The sequence below is a fragment of the Ustilaginoidea virens genome, chromosome 2 (assembly GCF_000687475.1).
Source record: "Ustilaginoidea virens chromosome 2, complete sequence".
NCBI lineage: Eukaryota > Fungi > Ascomycota > Sordariomycetes > Hypocreales > Clavicipitaceae > Ustilaginoidea > Ustilaginoidea virens.
In genome coordinates this window covers 3,081,244-3,098,633 of record NC_057317.1, presented here as the reverse complement: position 1 = coordinate 3,098,633, position 17,390 = coordinate 3,081,244, and the positions used below count along the sequence as shown (strand labels likewise).

General features: G+C 53.4%; 3 protein-coding genes across 3 annotated transcripts; 2 read left to right on the top strand and 1 right to left on the bottom strand.

The window, feature by feature from the left end:
- Positions 1-1,707: 1,707 nt before the first annotated feature.
- Positions 1,708-7,465, top strand: UV8b_02599 (uncharacterized protein; the record flags this gene model as incomplete). The annotated part of the gene is made up of 2 exons (XM_043140097.1): positions 1,708-7,275; positions 7,349-7,465. 2 exons carry the CDS (start codon positions 1,708-1,710, stop codon positions 7,463-7,465), a joined length of 5,685 nt encoding a protein of 1,894 aa, XP_042996031.1.
- A 1,898-nt stretch (positions 7,466-9,363) lies between these two features.
- On the top strand, positions 9,364-11,438 carry UV8b_02598 (uncharacterized protein; the record flags this gene model as incomplete). Its single annotated transcript, XM_043140096.1, has 6 exons — positions 9,364-9,452; positions 9,514-9,539; positions 9,614-9,925; positions 10,011-10,082; positions 10,175-10,868; positions 11,003-11,438. 6 exons carry the CDS (start codon positions 9,364-9,366, stop codon positions 11,436-11,438), a joined length of 1,629 nt encoding a protein of 542 aa, XP_042996030.1.
- Positions 11,439-11,836: 398 nt separating this feature from the next.
- Positions 11,837-12,328, bottom strand: UV8b_02597 (uncharacterized protein; the record flags this gene model as incomplete). Its single annotated transcript, XM_043140095.1, has 1 exon — positions 11,837-12,328. One exon carries the CDS (start codon positions 12,326-12,328, stop codon positions 11,837-11,839), a length of 492 nt encoding a protein of 163 aa, XP_042996029.1.
- Positions 12,329-17,390: the final 5,062 nt, after the last annotated feature.

The following is a 17,390-nucleotide window of genomic DNA, read 5'->3' as shown; positions in this document are numbered from 1 at the left end:
GGTACCTACCTTACCTAGACCATGTTAAGCCATGGCCGGCTGTCCTACATATAATGCAAGACGGAATACTATCGCTATGTACCTAGGTAGGTACCCAGGTACCTATATAATAAGAAGGGGTGGCGCGCCATGCCATGGCAGTAGTAGGCGGGCAGAGGAACTCTCTCTACTGTATCAGCGACGCGGCTCGGGAATTCGCTGCCACATGCGTACTCCGTTCACCATACGGAAGTACGGAGTACACACACGGACTTTGTGGGGTTGGCGTACTTGGGCATCCACTGTACTACTACCCACCGTACTCTATTTCCCCTGGGCCGTACCTGCAAGGTGGCCTGGCGTTGCGTGGCGCGCGATCCCGGAGGACCCGGGTCCAGAACCTGTTGTTGGCGTCAGTGCGATACATACTGACAATTGGACCAAACGGGATTCCAGGTTTGAGACGCAAGCCTCACCCTCACCCATCACGTACCTACCTCCTCGTGTACAGCAGAGCAGGCTCGAGGGAAAAGTACACATATGCACCTTGCGCCTGGCATGTTCAACTTAGGTACCTAGGTACGTAAAAAGGATGAGCAGAACGAACGTGAACAAAATTGCGCTAGAAGCTGCCGGATGAAGTCCAGAAGATTCCTCTGATCTGTCGCTCGCAATGTAACAAGCCATTCCACCGCTATCCCTGGGCTGTCCCGTCATCCCGGTGTCTGGCGTAAATTTGATGCTTCAAGTCTGGTCACTGGAATCGGCGGTGGGTGGTGCTGGGTGGTGCTGGATGGTGCTGGATGTCAAGGCTGGGACTTCCAGTCCAGTGCAAGTCTGGTGCCCGCCCAGCCTGTTTCTGCTCGTCTGTCCTGCTGGCCTGTCCTGCTGGTCTGCATGTGTCCTGCTGGCTGGGCCTGGCTGATGCCTGGCTTGGGCCAAGGAACCCCCCGCCCACCCCCTCAAGTTCTCAAGTTGAACTGTCCCCATCCTTGACATTCCAGGTTCCTCCTGCTACAGTGCTACCTTGGGCACCTAGATTAGGTACATGCACCTACCTCCTAACATGGTATTGAGGTAGACTGCTCACACGCCATGCTGTCCTCCTTTGAGCAGATGCGACAGCCACGGACGTGATCCGTAGACATGGTCAATTGGTCACTGGGGCCCTCCCTTCCTTTCTTGGCCGGAGAAGCGGTGCAGATATTTGTGCTTTGGTTGCATGGGCCGATGGGGTTGTCATTGCTGATGCAGCCAAGTTCGGCTGGCTCCAGCACCTTCTCCCTAGCGATTCTATTGACATTAGGTAGGTACCTTACCTAGCCTGACCCGATGTACCTTAAGTACCCCCGCCTCCTACCTCCTAGGAGGTAGGTACCTCTAGCGCAGGCTAGCAGCAAGAAACACCCAGCTGTATACACGTCCGCAATGTTACTGTAATCAAATGTCGCTTGAACTCCTGGTACCTGGACGGCGCGCCACCTTGGCAGTGCGCCCAGCAGACTAGCAGCGCACCGCGAATCCACAACCAACTCGCCTATCTTGTGCACTCGCATCTTGAAACCTGTTGTTGTTGACCACTCGATTTCATCCCATCCTCTCGGCCAATTCCCTACTCGCTCACTCCAACTACATGCCTCTGCCAGCCAACGTATCAATGCTCGCTGTTTCCTGACCAGCCACGACATCTGACCGGATGCAAAGGTCCTGGCCACTTCCTTGGCCAACATGGAATCCGGCCCGGATGGTGGTCAACTTCGAGACGATACCATCAACACTGACCCAGGCACCTTCGACCCCCAGAATTCCCAACCCAGCCTCAACCAGCTCCAGCCGCTCGACCCTGCTCAGGCCTTGACCCTTCTACCTCCTTGCCCGCTTCATCCTGCCGACGCCGAACTCACAAGCAGCCTTGCCAGCAACCTTTCGTCCTACGACAGCGTCGCCGCCAGAGCAGCCCAACCGAATAGCCCTGATTCAAATTCCACGCCGTATCACGACTCCGCCTCAATCGACAACCACCATGCACAGCCGTCTCCTGTAGATGCCGGCGACCTCTACGAGAACAATCGAACGCCTGACGGAAGCTCAGTACCGTACATGATTCCCATGGCTGCGACATCTTCCTCACGCCCTTCTCTCAGATCCTATGATGACGGAGCCGCACCCAAGCATCCGACAGCTCCCGCTTGCCGCAACCTGCCGCGATCAAACCTGCGGTCTGTCTCGAGCCCCCAGGGTAGCAGATGCTTCACAAACGCCAGTGCCCCCAAGATCCCAAGCGGTAAACCTAGTGTCAAGGACTTGAAGAAGCGCTTCGATCAGAATGTTGTTGTCGGGGTTCCCACAATTCCACCACTTCCATCCCGAGCTCGCACTACCAGCTCTAAAGTTCCAAAGCCTTCGCCACGCGGGAGCCGCGCACTCTCAAGTCATAGATCCTCCGAGGCTGCTGTTGCGGAAACTGGTGCTCTCGACTCGGCTTCATTGCCGCTGCGGCAATCTAGGTTTGTGGCTGACCATCAAGCTTTCAGTAGCATACAATCATTTGCAACGCGCGTGGCCAAGCCGCGAAATGCATCTCAGATCCCCATGCTCGACACGTCGAGAAAATTCTCCTCCCATCACCTTCATCACCAAGTCCCTTTCGTTTCCCGAGGGTCTGAGACCCGAGGTCTTTTGTTCGGCGAAGTTCCTCCGAACCAGCATGATCCCTCTCTAGGAGGTTTCGGCATCGACGGTGTTCGTCAGCGAAGAACGTCGGAACCTAGTGATCATATTACCGCATCGCGCCAGCGCAGCCTTTACAGCCCAGGTCCTGAATCATCGGCGCCATCACCACCTTCCCATCTCAGCTCTCCAAACCAACCAGGCGAAGAGCTTGCTGCAAGCCCCTCCCATCCGTACCCTCGCTCTCGTTCGCACAGTGATGAAGCTGGCTCATCTCCGTCGTCGAGAATGGCCCGCAATCGGAGCTCGACATCATCGCCGCGCTCATCCAAACTCCCTGTCTCAGTTCGCAAGTTTAGCACCCCCAGTAACTCCTCGAGTCCGTCCCCCACTCGATCAAGCTCGCCGTCCACGTTGAAACGCCATCAGCCGAATGGAAGACTTCTCAGAGCCAGTCCCGGCGCAGGCCGAGCCAAGACTCCAACTCAAGGCCGCAAATCGGGACCAACGAGCCACAGAGACGCCAGTTTGCCGGCCTACATGACTGTACCCCCGTCAAATCTGTCCCCTACACTTCGAAGTTCCCGTCCCAGGCAGCCTGTCTCAATAGCCTCAACTCCCACTTCTAGGATGAAGGAATCTGAAGTGACCTCATCGGGCAAAGCTGGTGAACTCGCAACCAGGCGACGCAAGGTTTCGATCGGTCCCATAGACTTTGAACAGAGACGAGAACACATCAGGCTCGCTTACACAAAATCCATTCGGGAGAGTGAGGCTCTAGAAGCAAGTCACAGAGCCGTCGTCGATGAACCCGGCCACCTCATACCTACTCCAGTGTCCGATAAGTACACTGGCGAGGACAGTATAAGCCCAAGAGCCAGTGTAGCACACCCAACTCCACATGCTGGCGACACCGAACCCGACATTCCGAATCCAAGCGGTAACGACGGGAACGGTCGACTAGTGGACAACAGCACAGTTCTTTCCGAGAAGAACGATAAACAAGATCATTGGAGTGATCCGCGATCCGGGAACGCAGTTGCAACACCCTCTCTCACAATATCTACTGAGAAACGACCTCCTGCCGCTGAGCAGGATTCACCAACACTCGGCTTGCCCGGAAGCTTTCCTGATGAAATGTCACCGAGGATGGATGAAGGGCCGCCTAGCCCAGCAGTTTCAGAGACTTCCAACACTACCGAATTTGACACCGAACCTCAGACGAATCCACCTGTTCAGGCTCGATCACCGCTCGACGCGGTCGAGCCGCAGAGCCCCCACAAGCGTCATCCATCGCCTGGTGCGCCCACCGAGTATCGATATTCTCAGGATCAAGAGTCCGAATTGCCAGTCCTCGTAGCCGCTCCATCGAAATCTTCCATCACAGCCATCGACGAGACTCTTGTAGCGGTCGTACGGCCGTCCAGCGACTTTACCCACCGATCAGAAGGTGAGGGTCCTGAAAATGATTCATTTCCGCCTCGACACTTCGACATTATACTATCTACAGTTTCTCAGAAAGAGTACGCGCCCCGCGAGATTGAGAAGCACTCGATACCTTTTCCGAGCCTTGACTCGCTGTATGAATCCGATTGCGAGTTGAACCTGGATCGCCGTCGTGTAGCAGACAAAGAAAACCACCCCGATCAGGATGGTGTTTGCGACACTTGTACTGGAGAAATGGATCACCGTAAAGGTCACGAAGGGTGCCAGAGCTGTCATGACGACCTTGCTCGTTCCTGCGGGACTTCAACATGCGCATATTCTGAAGCCTGTGTGTATGAAAATCTGCAGCACCAAGAGGCCGATGCCTCTTCTTCTGGCAAATTCCTGATGCCAACATCCGGATATGAGGACGGGAAGCCGGGCAGACAATCTGCGTGGACCGACTTTTCAGTCGACAGTACTGACCAGTCAGAACTACCGAGATCGTCTGAAGGACAAGGCACGTCTGAATCACCAGCATTCGGCCATGTCACAATTTTCAGCTCACATCCGGGCTCTTCGACCCATGACGATGATAACCCTGGACTCGAGACTCGATATTGTTCCGAATCCACACAACCTGCCACTGACTTCGGGCCACATCATTTGCCTGAGTTGGACACCGGAGTTGGTTTCTCGGTTCTCTATCTGACACGCGAATCGAGCGACAATGCCTCATACGTTCCATCACCATCCCACGAGCCCCCTCCAGTACCACCATCGATACCAGGGTCCGACTTGAACTCGAGGACGTCGAGTGCATATTACGAGCAGTCTCAATACGGAAGTACCCTCCTCAACTCCGAACGGGGTAGTGACGAGTCCATGTCCCATGCAGGAACTTCACGGTCGATCGATTCGGCGTCCCTCACCACTACCGAGCAGTACATGAGCACACAAACACCGGCAGATAGTGATAGCAAGTCGATCACGCAAGACGGCGGAGAGCTAACTGACAAAGACAGACAACGCCTAATTCAGAGGAGAAATGTTATCAAAGAATTGCTCGACACGGAGGCTGTCTTTGTTCGAGACATGAACATCGTGGAGGAGATTTACAAAGGAACTGCGGAGGCATGCCCCAAACTCGATGGCCAGACAATCAAGTTGATTTTTCGAAACAGCGACGAAATCATTGCTTTTCACACGTCATTCCTTGCGGAACTCAAAGACGCGGTTGCCGACGTCTATGTGCCCAAGGGATCCCGAGGGGCGCCACGGGACGATTCGACGCTATCTTCTGCAAGTTCTACAAAGATGGCGGGTCCGAGTGATATGAAAGACCGGTCTACTTCCTTGGGACCTGTTTTCAAAAGCAACATGGAGCAAATGAAGCTGGTGCATGAGGGCTTTCTCAGGGCCAGTGATCAAGCTGCCAAGAGACTTATACAGATTCAGCAGGATCCCACGGTCAAGGTCTGGCTGAACGAGTGCAACGAAGTAGCAAAGGACTTGACGGCTGCGTGGGACCTGGATTCTCTTCTCATCAAACCCATGCAACGGATCACAAAGTATCCGAACCTCATCATTACCCTTCTTCAATACACCCCTCAGGACCATCCCGACCGAGAAACGCTGCTGGGAGCTAAAGATGTCTTGGAGACTGCCATCATCGAAATAAACAAGAGCAAGAAGAACTTTGAGCTTGTCGGTCAAATTGTGGGCAGGAAGAGAAAGGAGTCGGACGTAAAAGCCGGTTTTGCTCGAGCTTTCGGCAAGCGAGTTGATAAACTACAAGGATCCAACATGCGAGCCACAGGAGACGGCGACTACGCGAAGCTCAACGAGAAGTTTGGAGATGATTACCTGCGACTTCAAGTTGTGCTTCGAGATGTCGAGTTCTATACTCGACAGGTATCAGCCTACGTTCACGAGTTCCTTCAATACATGTCGTCGATTGAACTAGTCATGCGTCTTCAGCCCGGAAGCTATCCAGAACTCGAGAGCAAATGGGTGCAGTTCAACATTTCGGTCCGCGATCTCGAAAAAGTGGCCCTGGAGGAACATTTGTCGCAAGTCCGCAAACACGTCATTGAACCCTTTGAGCACGTAATCAAAGCATACGGCAATCCTTCTTTGGCCATGAAAAAGAGACAAAAACGCCGGTTGGACTTTGAGCGCTCTGAGCAGCTGAAGCGGAGCGGGAAAAGCCCAGATTCAAAGTTGAAGGAGCTGGTCGAGCAGTACGACGCGCTGAATGATGCGTTGAAGAAGGAGCTCCCGCAACTTTCCGCCTTGACCGAAAAGGTCGGCAACATCTGCCTCGGGAATTTCGTGAACATCCAAGCCAGGTGGTATTCAATATGGACGGAAAAGATGAAGGTAGTGCTGAGCGACTGCTCCGACATGCCTGACCTCAAGGAGGTCTTGTCGACGTTTGAGCGAGACTTTCCTTATGCCAATGACCAACTGTCCAGCATTGGCATCCTCAATCCGGCAACATGGGGACGAACGTCACTCTCGACATCCGTGAGCGTGGACGACGCGTCGTTTCGAACGCGGGCGCGAGGCTCGGACATTGAATCGAGAAGCCGAGGCCAATCTGTAAGTGGAGATATGGCGCCGACGTTGCCCGCGCCGGATTTCGGCAATCGACGCAGCGACTCATTCACAATGTCTCCGAACAACGGCGCCACGGGATTCGCGAGTGGGAACATGCCGAGTCCACATCATTACTACTACCGTGACTATTATGCGGGCATTCACTCCTGCCAGGGGGGGCTCACCTCACCTCGGTCGCCGGAATTTCCCAGCAGCTCTCGATCCGGCGCCGGTGCGGGAGTTGCGTCGACCAGGCCCAGCACGGGCCGGAGTTGCGAATCGGGCATGCTTCGACGAAGCTCGGATACGGCCGGGCAGAACCATCGCGACTCCAATGCAACGTACCATTCGAACCACGCGCCACAGGAAACGCAACGAGAGCCGCGCCGATTCTCCAACATGTTCCACTCGGCCATGCCCATGTCGGATGGGCCAGACGAGAGCAGCAGCCAACGTCAGTCAAGGGCATCGTCACGCGAACGCAGCCAGACGTCGGACGGCTACAACGTGTTGTGGCTAGCGGCGTCACTTTTCGAATTCAACATTTCCACCACCAAACACGAGGCTGGATATCCCTACCTAACGTATCAGGCTGGAGAGGTAAGCACAACGGGCGCATAAGCAGGGCTGTGAAGAAGAGCAAGCAAGCAGAGAGGAGGCTGACGTGGTGCAGATATTCGACGTGATTGCCGAAAAGGGCGAGCTCTGGTTAGCAAAGAACCAGGACGATCCCAACGACCAAGTCGGTTGGATTTGGTCAAAACATTTTGCCAAACTGGCAGATTCGTAGTCTACGCCAACCTCTTTCTGTCCCTCTTTTTTTTTTTTTCCTTTACTTTTTTTTCTTTCTTTTTTTTTTTTTTTTTGAAAAAAAAAAAAAAAGGGGGGGGGGGAATCACGTCCGAGGGCACATGCATCAATTGCGATTATCGCGCTTGAATCCTCCCAAGTCAAACTCTCTCTGTTTCAGGCAGATGGATGATGCAGTGTCATGCATTGGCGAATGAGTTTCGGTTTGCGATTGAGCCCCTTTATGAACACTTTTTGTTTTGACTTGATATGCCTTTCTCTGCTTTTGCCTTTTTTTTTTTTTTTTTTTTTTTTTCCCCATGGCATTAAAATTCTTTCTACGGTCAGGTTGGTGGCGTCGAAGGATCAGGGCAGACAGGCCCTTCTTTAGGCAGTTGAGATTGGCCGCCTCCAACAACTGCCTCGCTTAGCGTTGCTTAACGGAATACCTTTTTTTTTTGTTTTTTTTTTTTTTTCCTTTTTCCTCCTTTCTTTTCTCCTTCTTTTCCACCCCCAAGAGAAAGTACAAGGAGATGGACGACAGGACTTATTAGGCGTTTGAACGAGAATACCAAAAAACAGAGATTGGGAGAGAAGGACAGTATCTCGGAATTAAGGGACCCGTATATAAAAAGGAAAGAGGGCACTCGAACGGGAGACGAAGGGGACTAGCGAGCGACTGCAAGGAGATAGAAGCTATAGATTTTAAGGAATCATGTGAGATACCGGCAAGGAGCAAGATTTGTTTGTACAAGTACGGACTACGCACGAAAGTGAACGAGTGGATGGATTGGTCGTCGTGCTACGTACGGACTGACTCTTGGAGCGCATTGTGTATGTACACTGTACAATTGGGTACATGTACTCTGTTGGAAGCAGCAGCCAAATCAAACCCAATCTCGGCATGAAAGTTGATCATGGCTCAGGTGCCGAGTCGGGAGTCGGGAAGTGGAGGGGAAGTGGACTTCTTCCCCTTTGGGGAAAGACGTACTCCGTACCTGGTCCCTTGATTTTTTTTAAAATTCAAGGTTGGGGCCTCCAAGCCTCTGAGCTGCCTAAGCCTAATCGGAGCATGGGCACACCCCTGCTTAGATGCTGGTCAGTGGTTTGCCCAAGTAAATAATAACACAAATGATACGGAGGAAATCGCACTAAAATGGCGCGGCTCCGACAAGGGGAGCTGTCTGACCCGGCTGAGTCTCGGCTGACAAGAGCTGGCAACCCCCTGCATGTAGCTTATCGGTACTCGGTACTCGGTACTCCCTGCAGCTGCAGACAAGTACGGAGTACCTTAGGTATGTCCTGGCTTGGCCCCTTCCAGGGGTGCAGGCCCCCACCACCCCCCCAAACACAATCCTTTCCGCCAACTCCGTCCTCGTCGTCCGTTACCCCAATTCATTTTCCTGCTCGGTTCAAGTTGCTGGGCAGTGTCGCTCGTTCGCTGTGTGCCTTTCTCTCCTTGTCCGGCTCAGCACTGGATTTGCTCGCTGCTTCGCGTCGGCGGGATTTCTGGCCTTTTTTTTATTTTATTTTATTTTTTTTGGCTTTCCAGACTCGCTTGTTCATGATTGACCTGCAACTATCTGTAGGTATCCAGGAGTCCATGGCCTCCTCCTCCCTTGCCTTCTTAATATAACGCGTTGACCAGTCTGGTCAGAGTAGACGTGGCTTCAGCACCGATCGAGCGCCTTGTGGTTTCTTTTTCGTTTCCCAGGATTTTCCTCGGTAAATACTCTACAGGCACCTTGATACGCCTAAAGCCAAACCCCAGCTCCTCGTCCGGGATCCTCACGATTCTGTCATCGCGCGGGCTGAACCATCTGAATGCGAGGCCTTTTTCGAACCTGATCTGATTGAAGGGAGTGCTGCAGACAAGGCAGAGACTGAACTGCCGCAAAAATGGCAAGCTTGGTGGGCCGCCCTTCCATCAGGGGAAGCTCAGAGGCGATGCGCATGATTCTCCTCAACTTTTGCGTAATAGGGATAACGTGAGTTCCTCTGGGCTCGTTGCTTTTGAACACCTTGGCGTACTAACGCTGTCAAACGCAGCTTCACCTGGGGTATAGAGATGACCTGTAGGTTGTTATCCAGCCAGACGTGCAGGAACCGACCGTCCAAGCAGCTAACCACGGCTACGAGCGACACCAAGATTGCACCCCGTATCTGCTCAATCTCGGCCTCACCAAATCCAATACCTCGTTGATATGGATCGCGGGTCCGCTCTCGGGCCTCATCGTCCAGCCAATCATTGGTGTTGTAGCAGACGAAAACACATCCAAATGGGGTCGTAGGCGCCCCTTCATGGTGGTGGGAGCCGTCATTGTAGCGGGCTGTCTCGTGGTCCTGGGCTTTACAAAGGAGATTGTTGGCTTCCTTGTCAATGATGCAGAACTGGCGAGGGGACCGACGGTTGCCTTGGCTGTCCTGTCCATCTACGCCTTGGATTTCGCCATCAACGCTGGTTAGAAAAAACTCCCCCATCTCATTTCAGAGCCTCCATGGCCATGTGTTTGAATGACGGGGAGCGAATAACTGACCAGAGTCAGTCATGTCATGTTCGAGGAGCTTGATTGTTGATGCACTACCGCTGGAGAAGCAGCAAGCTGGCGCGGCATGGGGTAGGCTATTTTTCCTTGTTCTTTTGCATCAGCCTTGTTTGCTGCTGGGAAGCTTTGAGCTTTGTCCCCACTGACGACGACGTCGTGGGCAGCGAGCAGGATGAATGCCGTCGGCCACATCATCGGCTACGGATCCGGTGCTGTCGACCTGGTGGGCATTCTCGGCACGGGCCTTGGCAAGACCCAGTTCCAGCAGCTCACCGTCATAGCCGCCTTGGCCATACTCTCGACGACGGGGGTGACCTGCTGGGCTGTGCAGGAAAGCGTCCTCGTCTCCAGCAAAGGGTCAGGGGCGGCAGGTGCCAAAGGCGGCCTCGGCGTCCTGCGCCAGATCTACTCCACCGCGCAGCATCTCCCGCCCCGGATCAAAGCCATTTGCTGGGCGCAGTTCTGGTCCTGGATCGGCTGGTTCCCATTTCTGTTTTACAGCACGACCTGGGTTGGCGAGACGTATTTCCGCTACGACGTCCCCGCCGAGGCAAAACTCTCCAAGGACACCCTCGGGGAAATGGGCCGGCTCGGAAGCACGTCTCTTGTCATCTACTCCAGCATTACATGTGTCGGCGCCTTTGTGCTTCCGCTCCTGGTCAAGTCCCTGGACGAGGAGACGTACACGGCCAGGCCGCCGCAGGCAGTGGCCGGCTTGCTGAAGGCGTTTCAGGGCCTCAAGCCGGATTTGCTGACGATGTGGGTCTTTGGGCACATGATGTTTGCGGCCTCGATGTTTTTCGCGCCATTCGCCACGAGTTATTGCTTTGCTACCACACTCGTTTGTCTCTGCGGCATGTAAGTTGGAACAAGAACAAGAAAACCTTCCACGAACCAGCACACGCTCTGTATCCTGGTGTTGCGTGCAGTGTGTGTTGCACTGAAAGCCCCCCCCCCGTCTAACTTTTGTGTGTTTTCGCAAACTCACCTAGACCCTGGGCGATCGCCATGTGGGCGCCCACCGCTCTTCTCGGAATCGAAGTAAACAAGCTGAGCGGCCACGGTTACCGGAGGCTGTCCAACGACCCGACGGAGATGGAAATGCCCAGCCTAAACGAGGGCGCACCGTCCCTGTTGTCGGGCGACGGGCCCGAGGCTTCGCCGTCGAACACGTCTCCAAGCGGCGAGCTGTCGGGCGTCTACTTTGGTATTCTGAACATATACACCACAATACCCCAGCTCCTGGGAACAATGATCGCCACGATTGTCTTCTCCATACTGGAACCCGGGAAGAGCCGCGAGCTCGCCGACGATTCCGTGGTGGAGCCCGAGAAGGATGGCCCGAACGCCATCGCCGTGTGTCTGTTCATTGGGGCCATGTGTGCGGTGGTGGCGTCTTTTGCTACGAGGAAACTACGACACTTGTAGTAGGATGATGATGGTGTGGGCTACTGGCGTGTTTTTTTTTTTTTTTTTTTTTTTTTTTTTCATATGTCTGTTTTGTTTTCTCCCAGTATGTACTTGGATATAGAGAGCGAGCTCCATCACCGCGTGGGCGGCGGGTTACCATGCTGGCGTCACGGCGCAGCTGAACTGTTGTTGCGCGCCATGGTGATGCCCTACCATGATTTTTTTTTTCTCCCCCTTGTCAGTCCCAGTCGTCGTGGGTCAACTCGGCCGACTGTGTTGAAACAACGCCCGTCTCCGTCTTCGCCCGTGTTGGTCTGCGATGCTTTCTCCCCCCCCCCCCTACCTTTTGACTACCAACCACACATGCGTGCCCGAACAGCCTGCGCACAACGCGCAAAGAAATGCCAGACAGCCCTTTACTGCGTCCTGTCGCGCTCGCTGCCCGACACCTTCTCCCACTCGTCCTCGGTGCTCACGCTGGACCGCGACGTCACGACGCCTCCTCTGCTGGCCTCGTCCCTGGCTGCCGCCTGCGGCGCGGCCCTCTGGCTGGCCCTTGTGCTCGCGGCCTCTCTGGCTGTGGTCTCGACCTCGGTGTCGCTGTCGTCTGCTGCGCCCGCGGCCGGCTTCTGCTTCTGCTTCTGCCTGTGCCTGTGCCTGTGCTCCTCCTCCTCCCGCCGCTGGGCCGCCTGCGCGACGGCCAGCTCCCCCGCGAACCAGTTGATCGCCCACCACAGGCCGGCGCTCAGGACGGACAGGATGGCGAAATGCACGCTCGCCGTGGCGGCCAGCAGGACCAGCAGGACGGCCAGCAGCGCGGCGAAGCTGGCGTTGGTGGCTTTGAGGATGCTCGGCGTGGGGCCGGGCGTGAAGATGGATTCCCAGAGGTCGATGACGAACGCGGCCATGATGGTGATGTTGCCGGGGAAAACAATTTCGGGGATTTAAATTTTCGGCCGGGGGGGTTCGATGTGTGTGTGTGTGTGTGTGTGTGTGTGTGTGTGTGATTTTTTTTTTTTTTTTTGTTCCGATCGACCGGGGAGGCTCGGGTATAGTTTACTTCTTTTGAGGGGGGGGAAGGGGGGAGGGGAGGTCGGGTTTTTTGCTCTGGCAAGGTTTCGGTCCCCTCGACGCCCAACGGAAGCGAACGGTGTTGGGAAGCTGAGGCGAGGCGAAGCGAGGCGAAGCGAGGCCAGGCCAGGCCAGGCCAGGCGGGGTGAAAGGCGCGGCGGCGGTCGCGGTGTCGCTGATGACGCCTGGATGAAGGCTGGATGACTTTGAGCGCGCGGCTTACAAGCTGCCAGGACGGCGGGTGGGATAGCTGGACCCTACAGCTACCGCGGGAGACGATGCGGTGTTGGGATTCTATTGACCCCTAGGATGGGGGGTTTTTGGAGCATTGATGCCATGTGTTGCCATGTGTCCTCCTGGCGCGTTGAGAACACGTAGTTTGGTTAGCGCTGGGGGCTCTGGAAGGGCCGCGCAGCGCAGCGCAGCGCAACGCAACGCCCCGAGCGGGACCGAACTGAAACCAGACTGCTTGCTACTGGACGGACGTGCGGGGAAGGGGAAGGCGGGAAGCGGGAAGGGAAGTGCGTCCAAGTGAAGGTGCCCGACGTCACGAGCAGTATGTACGTCACGAGCAGTACGCCACAAACGTCACGAGGAGTTGCTTGTAGGAAACAACGAGGGAAGGAGGGAGTGAAAGAGGCAAAGAGGGAAAGAGGGAAAAAGGGGAATGAGGGAATGAGGGAAAGAGGTAATGAGGGAATGAGGGAACGAGAAAAAGAGGCAAACAGGCAAACAGGCAAACAGGCAAAGAGAGGAATTCCAGCCATCACAACCCATCGTCGGCACCCATCATCATCCAGAGTCGCCAACCAACCAACCTCCTAGCTTAGCTATACGCTGACTTGCACCTTTTTTTTTCTCTCCCTCTTCATGGTATGGCCGCAGGGATGAGGAGAGACTCTCAAGAGTCTGGTTTGCCCCCCATGGAGTTGCAGCAGCGAGCTAGCTAGTGCTCGACCGTGGCAGCCAGACATCGCCGACCAAAGGATTTCGTCAGTCCCATTCCAGAGCTGCACTCCCACAATCCTGCCGAGTTCGCGCAGCTTTGCGTTTGCCATTTGCTCCCGGCATCCAAGGACGAACAAGCGGCCTTGGCTTGGCTGGTGGTGTCTGCTCCTCGTACGGCTGTTCTGTTCCCCAGCGTCCAGATTCAGCTCTCAGCAGTGAGATTTTAATCTTGCTTCGTGTCAGCTCGGTCAACGCATGGCGTCGCAGCATGGCTTTTGGCCAAGTCGTCGGTAGAGCTCGGTCCCCCCACCCCGACGTTCCTACTCACTTTTGTTAGCTTTCCTACTTGTAAAGCTTTATCCGTGTCCCAAGGGTTCTTTGCAACCCGTGTTCCTGCGTTGGAACGCGACTCGCACTAACAGGTATGGTGCGCCAAGCACAGCTGCCCTTGTTCTTGTCAGCTGAGTGCGAAACATGGCGTTCGAAAAAGAGTACTGCTTGTCCGCCTTGTACGACGAGGCCCTCGAGCTGCTTTCTAATAATTCCTTTTCTTTCATGTCTTTGATTCATTTCTTCATTTTTTTTTTTAATCCCATTTTCTTCTCCGTTCAAAAGTGTGATGATTCGAGCAGGTAGTTAGTTTTTTATCACACACCTGGGAGACACACGGAGGCCGCTTCGTTGGGATAGAAGACCAAATTTGTATCCATGAACAAAAACAAAGGTGAAGAAAAAGGTCGACCATGTTCGAGTCAACGTGAAAAACATGGCGTCCTGATTCGCGACTACGATATCACTGTGTAACGCGTAATATTGGTGGCAATCGATTTCTCAACCGCGGATCTCAACTGGCAAGTCTCACCGGACTGTAGAGACAAGCCTGTCTTTGTCTTGTTGGACGAGATCAATCATGACCGGAATGCTGGGGCCGCAAATGGCATCGGAGACATCAGTCAGGGACGTGACGTGACGCCTTTGTAAAACTCAAGATTCAAGAAGAAGCCATGTTCGCAAATCGGACCAACTGACCAATCAGCTATACAAGATCCAAACTGATGATCCAGCTCTTCTCGCCTACCCCTTTATTCCATCTTGACCGTTTTTGCGCTCGGGCGGAGCGGCACAGTGAATGGCTGAACGAGCTCGCTACCATTTCTCGAGTACTTACTTCTCCGAACTGCATGGCTGTGTTCTGACAAGCCAGGTTTGAGCATACTGAATAGACGGGCTGGCCAAGCTAATCCCATACCTTTTGGAAAATAGAGTCGCATGTGCCAGAGGATGAGATGAGAGATTCCCGCGCAGCAGAAATGGTCAATATTTCTCATCCAAGTACTAACCGCTGTCACTTAGTCACTGCATTGGCCGTGTCGTCGTAATGAAAGGAAGACTCACGAAAAAATAAAAAAAATAAAAACCCCCCAAAGCTTATGAACTACCTAGGCAACAACGATAACCCACTAATACTAGAAAATAAGGAATCGAAACTAATAATAAAATAAAGTGAAAATGAAAATGAAAAAAAAAAATGGAAGAGAAAGAGAAAGGGAAATAAAAAGAGGCAGAGAGACAGAGAGGGAGAGAAAGGACAAGAAGCTGCAGTCCGAGTTCGACTTTCTTCCGATCGCAGTGAAAAGTCGTGCCCCATGATGCCAAAGAATCAACTCACTTGCTCTGTATGATTTGCAAAAGAAACAACGCTTTTGGAAACTCTTTTTAATTGCCAGAGGTCAGCATGAGTTTCAATACTCATCGCTTTTTCAAGCTCGAACCAGCGCCTGGTGTTATAGACGCACACCAGTAGGATGCAATGCATTTGTAATGATTCTGAAAGCAAGACTGTGGCATGCGGAAAATGAGGTACATGACAAGGGTCACAAACTGGCCGGTTAATATCTACCAAGGACGGGAACAGGCAACTGCCAAGGACATTTTGCCGTATCCCGGCTTGACGCTGATCACGGCTATTGGCGGCGCCATCGGACTTGCCTTCAAGGCTGCCGGGGCTGGTGTTTACTATGCGCCTGTAACGTTTCCATGAGCCTCGTAAAAGCACTTTGTTGTTCTCCTCGGTTAGATTGCCTACCTGTGACGGGGTTACTCTTCGTATTAGACTTGCTGTAGAGATCTCTGTTACATCGGCTCTGGAAGCCAAGCTGAATCAAGCTTTGATGACCTATTTGAACATTCGATTCTTTGAGGTGCTGTACCTTGTCTAATACGATGCTGCCGTTCACATATCGACAATTTTGCATTCTCGCCGCAGGAGATGCTGCCCTCCTGGCATGGACGGTTGGGTTGAAACCAGGTTGGGGTGTGTAGGAGCACGCACACTAGTGTAAGATGTATTGGGCTTGTACCCTTCTTTGCCGAAAATCTCTTTTCCCGATTTCTCCAACTACTGACTTGAAGCGGTTTTTAAGAGGAATTTATTTCACACGCCCATCCGAAAGCTCTTGAGGGCTTCTTGGAAATTTTGTTCTCTTCCTATACCGAGTGCTGCAAGAACAATTGTAAATGAAAAAGAAGGGGGGGGGATAAGGAGTAATAGAGAAAGCTTGGCGAGATGTTCGTTCCTTGCAAAAGCCCGGCTTGATCGTGCACAACTCCCTTTACTCTCTCTCCCCACCCTTATCGAGTGCAACTCAACGATGGTTGCCGTTGGCTCAAAGTCTCTGTCCAGGAGCCTCAAGCAGCGCTGTGATTGTTCCTAGGCTTTTTTCCTTGGCTTTGAACGATACCGAATCTGGCGGCCAAAATGGTAGAACAGCCCAGGACATGGTGGACCCTTTCCCACATCAAAGACGCTCAAGCAGAGCATTTTCTCCTGTTTGGAGCGAGTTGTAATTGCGCATTATAGGGTGAAGCCGCTGGGAGAAAAAGCATGAATCTGCAAGGAGCACATGTTTCAGCAAGCTGCTGACCAATATCTTGGCAAGGCGGCACGAATTGTAAAGATGGCGGCGGCGTAGGGGAACTGTATCCTTTAGGTCAGAAATCAATTATTTTGAGAACTGCCAAACGAGCGACCGCTGGTGTTGCTCTGTACGCAGCAACAAGTCTCATGCCTCTGCTCTGGCGCGGCATAACCCATAATCCGTAATGTACTCCGTTCCGTGACATTGCTGGGGGCCAGATCCACATCTGCATGCAACATGTCGCCATGATGTGGATGACGGGCGTTACCACAGCGGTCCTATAACACTGCCGGGGGTGTCCATGAAGGCTGGATGTGGTTGTTGCCAAGGGAGGGGTGTATAACATTGGAAGACCATCACAACTCACTGCAGCGAGAGCCGGGTTGCGGTGTGTGTTAACAGATTGGGAAGTTGGCTTGAATGGCCTGGGGTCTGGCTGCCCATGTTCCCGTTCCGATTGCAACACACGAGGTCCGCTAGAAGAGAATGCAGCACATGCAGCCATTCACATGGCCTCGAGGCCCTGTAAGTATGGGAGCGGGAGGGACCCAGTTTTGGCTTTTCGTGCTTCGTATAAGGAGGAATTTCCAAATCGGACAGGTTGAGCCTGGTATCGAACATTAGAGCTTCCAAGGCTTTTACCATGAAGGTGATAATTCCAAGAAACCAGACGCGCCCAAGAGGAGACGGTGGTTAAAATGATAAGAAATCCACTTTTGGAAACTGCAAACGCGTGGTTGTTTGTGCCTTCCTCTCTTGACGAATTCGTCACCACTTTCCCTACATTTGCATCCTTTTAGGTACCTGAGGCCTGAGGTACACCGACAGCCAGCAGAAACCAGCAACGACTCCAGTTAGGAGGTAGGTTTAACCATGTAGGTACCTAAAAACCGGTGGCGGGATGGTGGCGATTCCATATTCGCAGCGTTGTCTTTTGGATTGAAGGTGAGCACATATATGTTGTTTTAGCAGTTGACGTTTTCAGACTGGACGCGACGCGAGCTTCGCTCAGCTTTGGCGGGTTCGGTAGTAC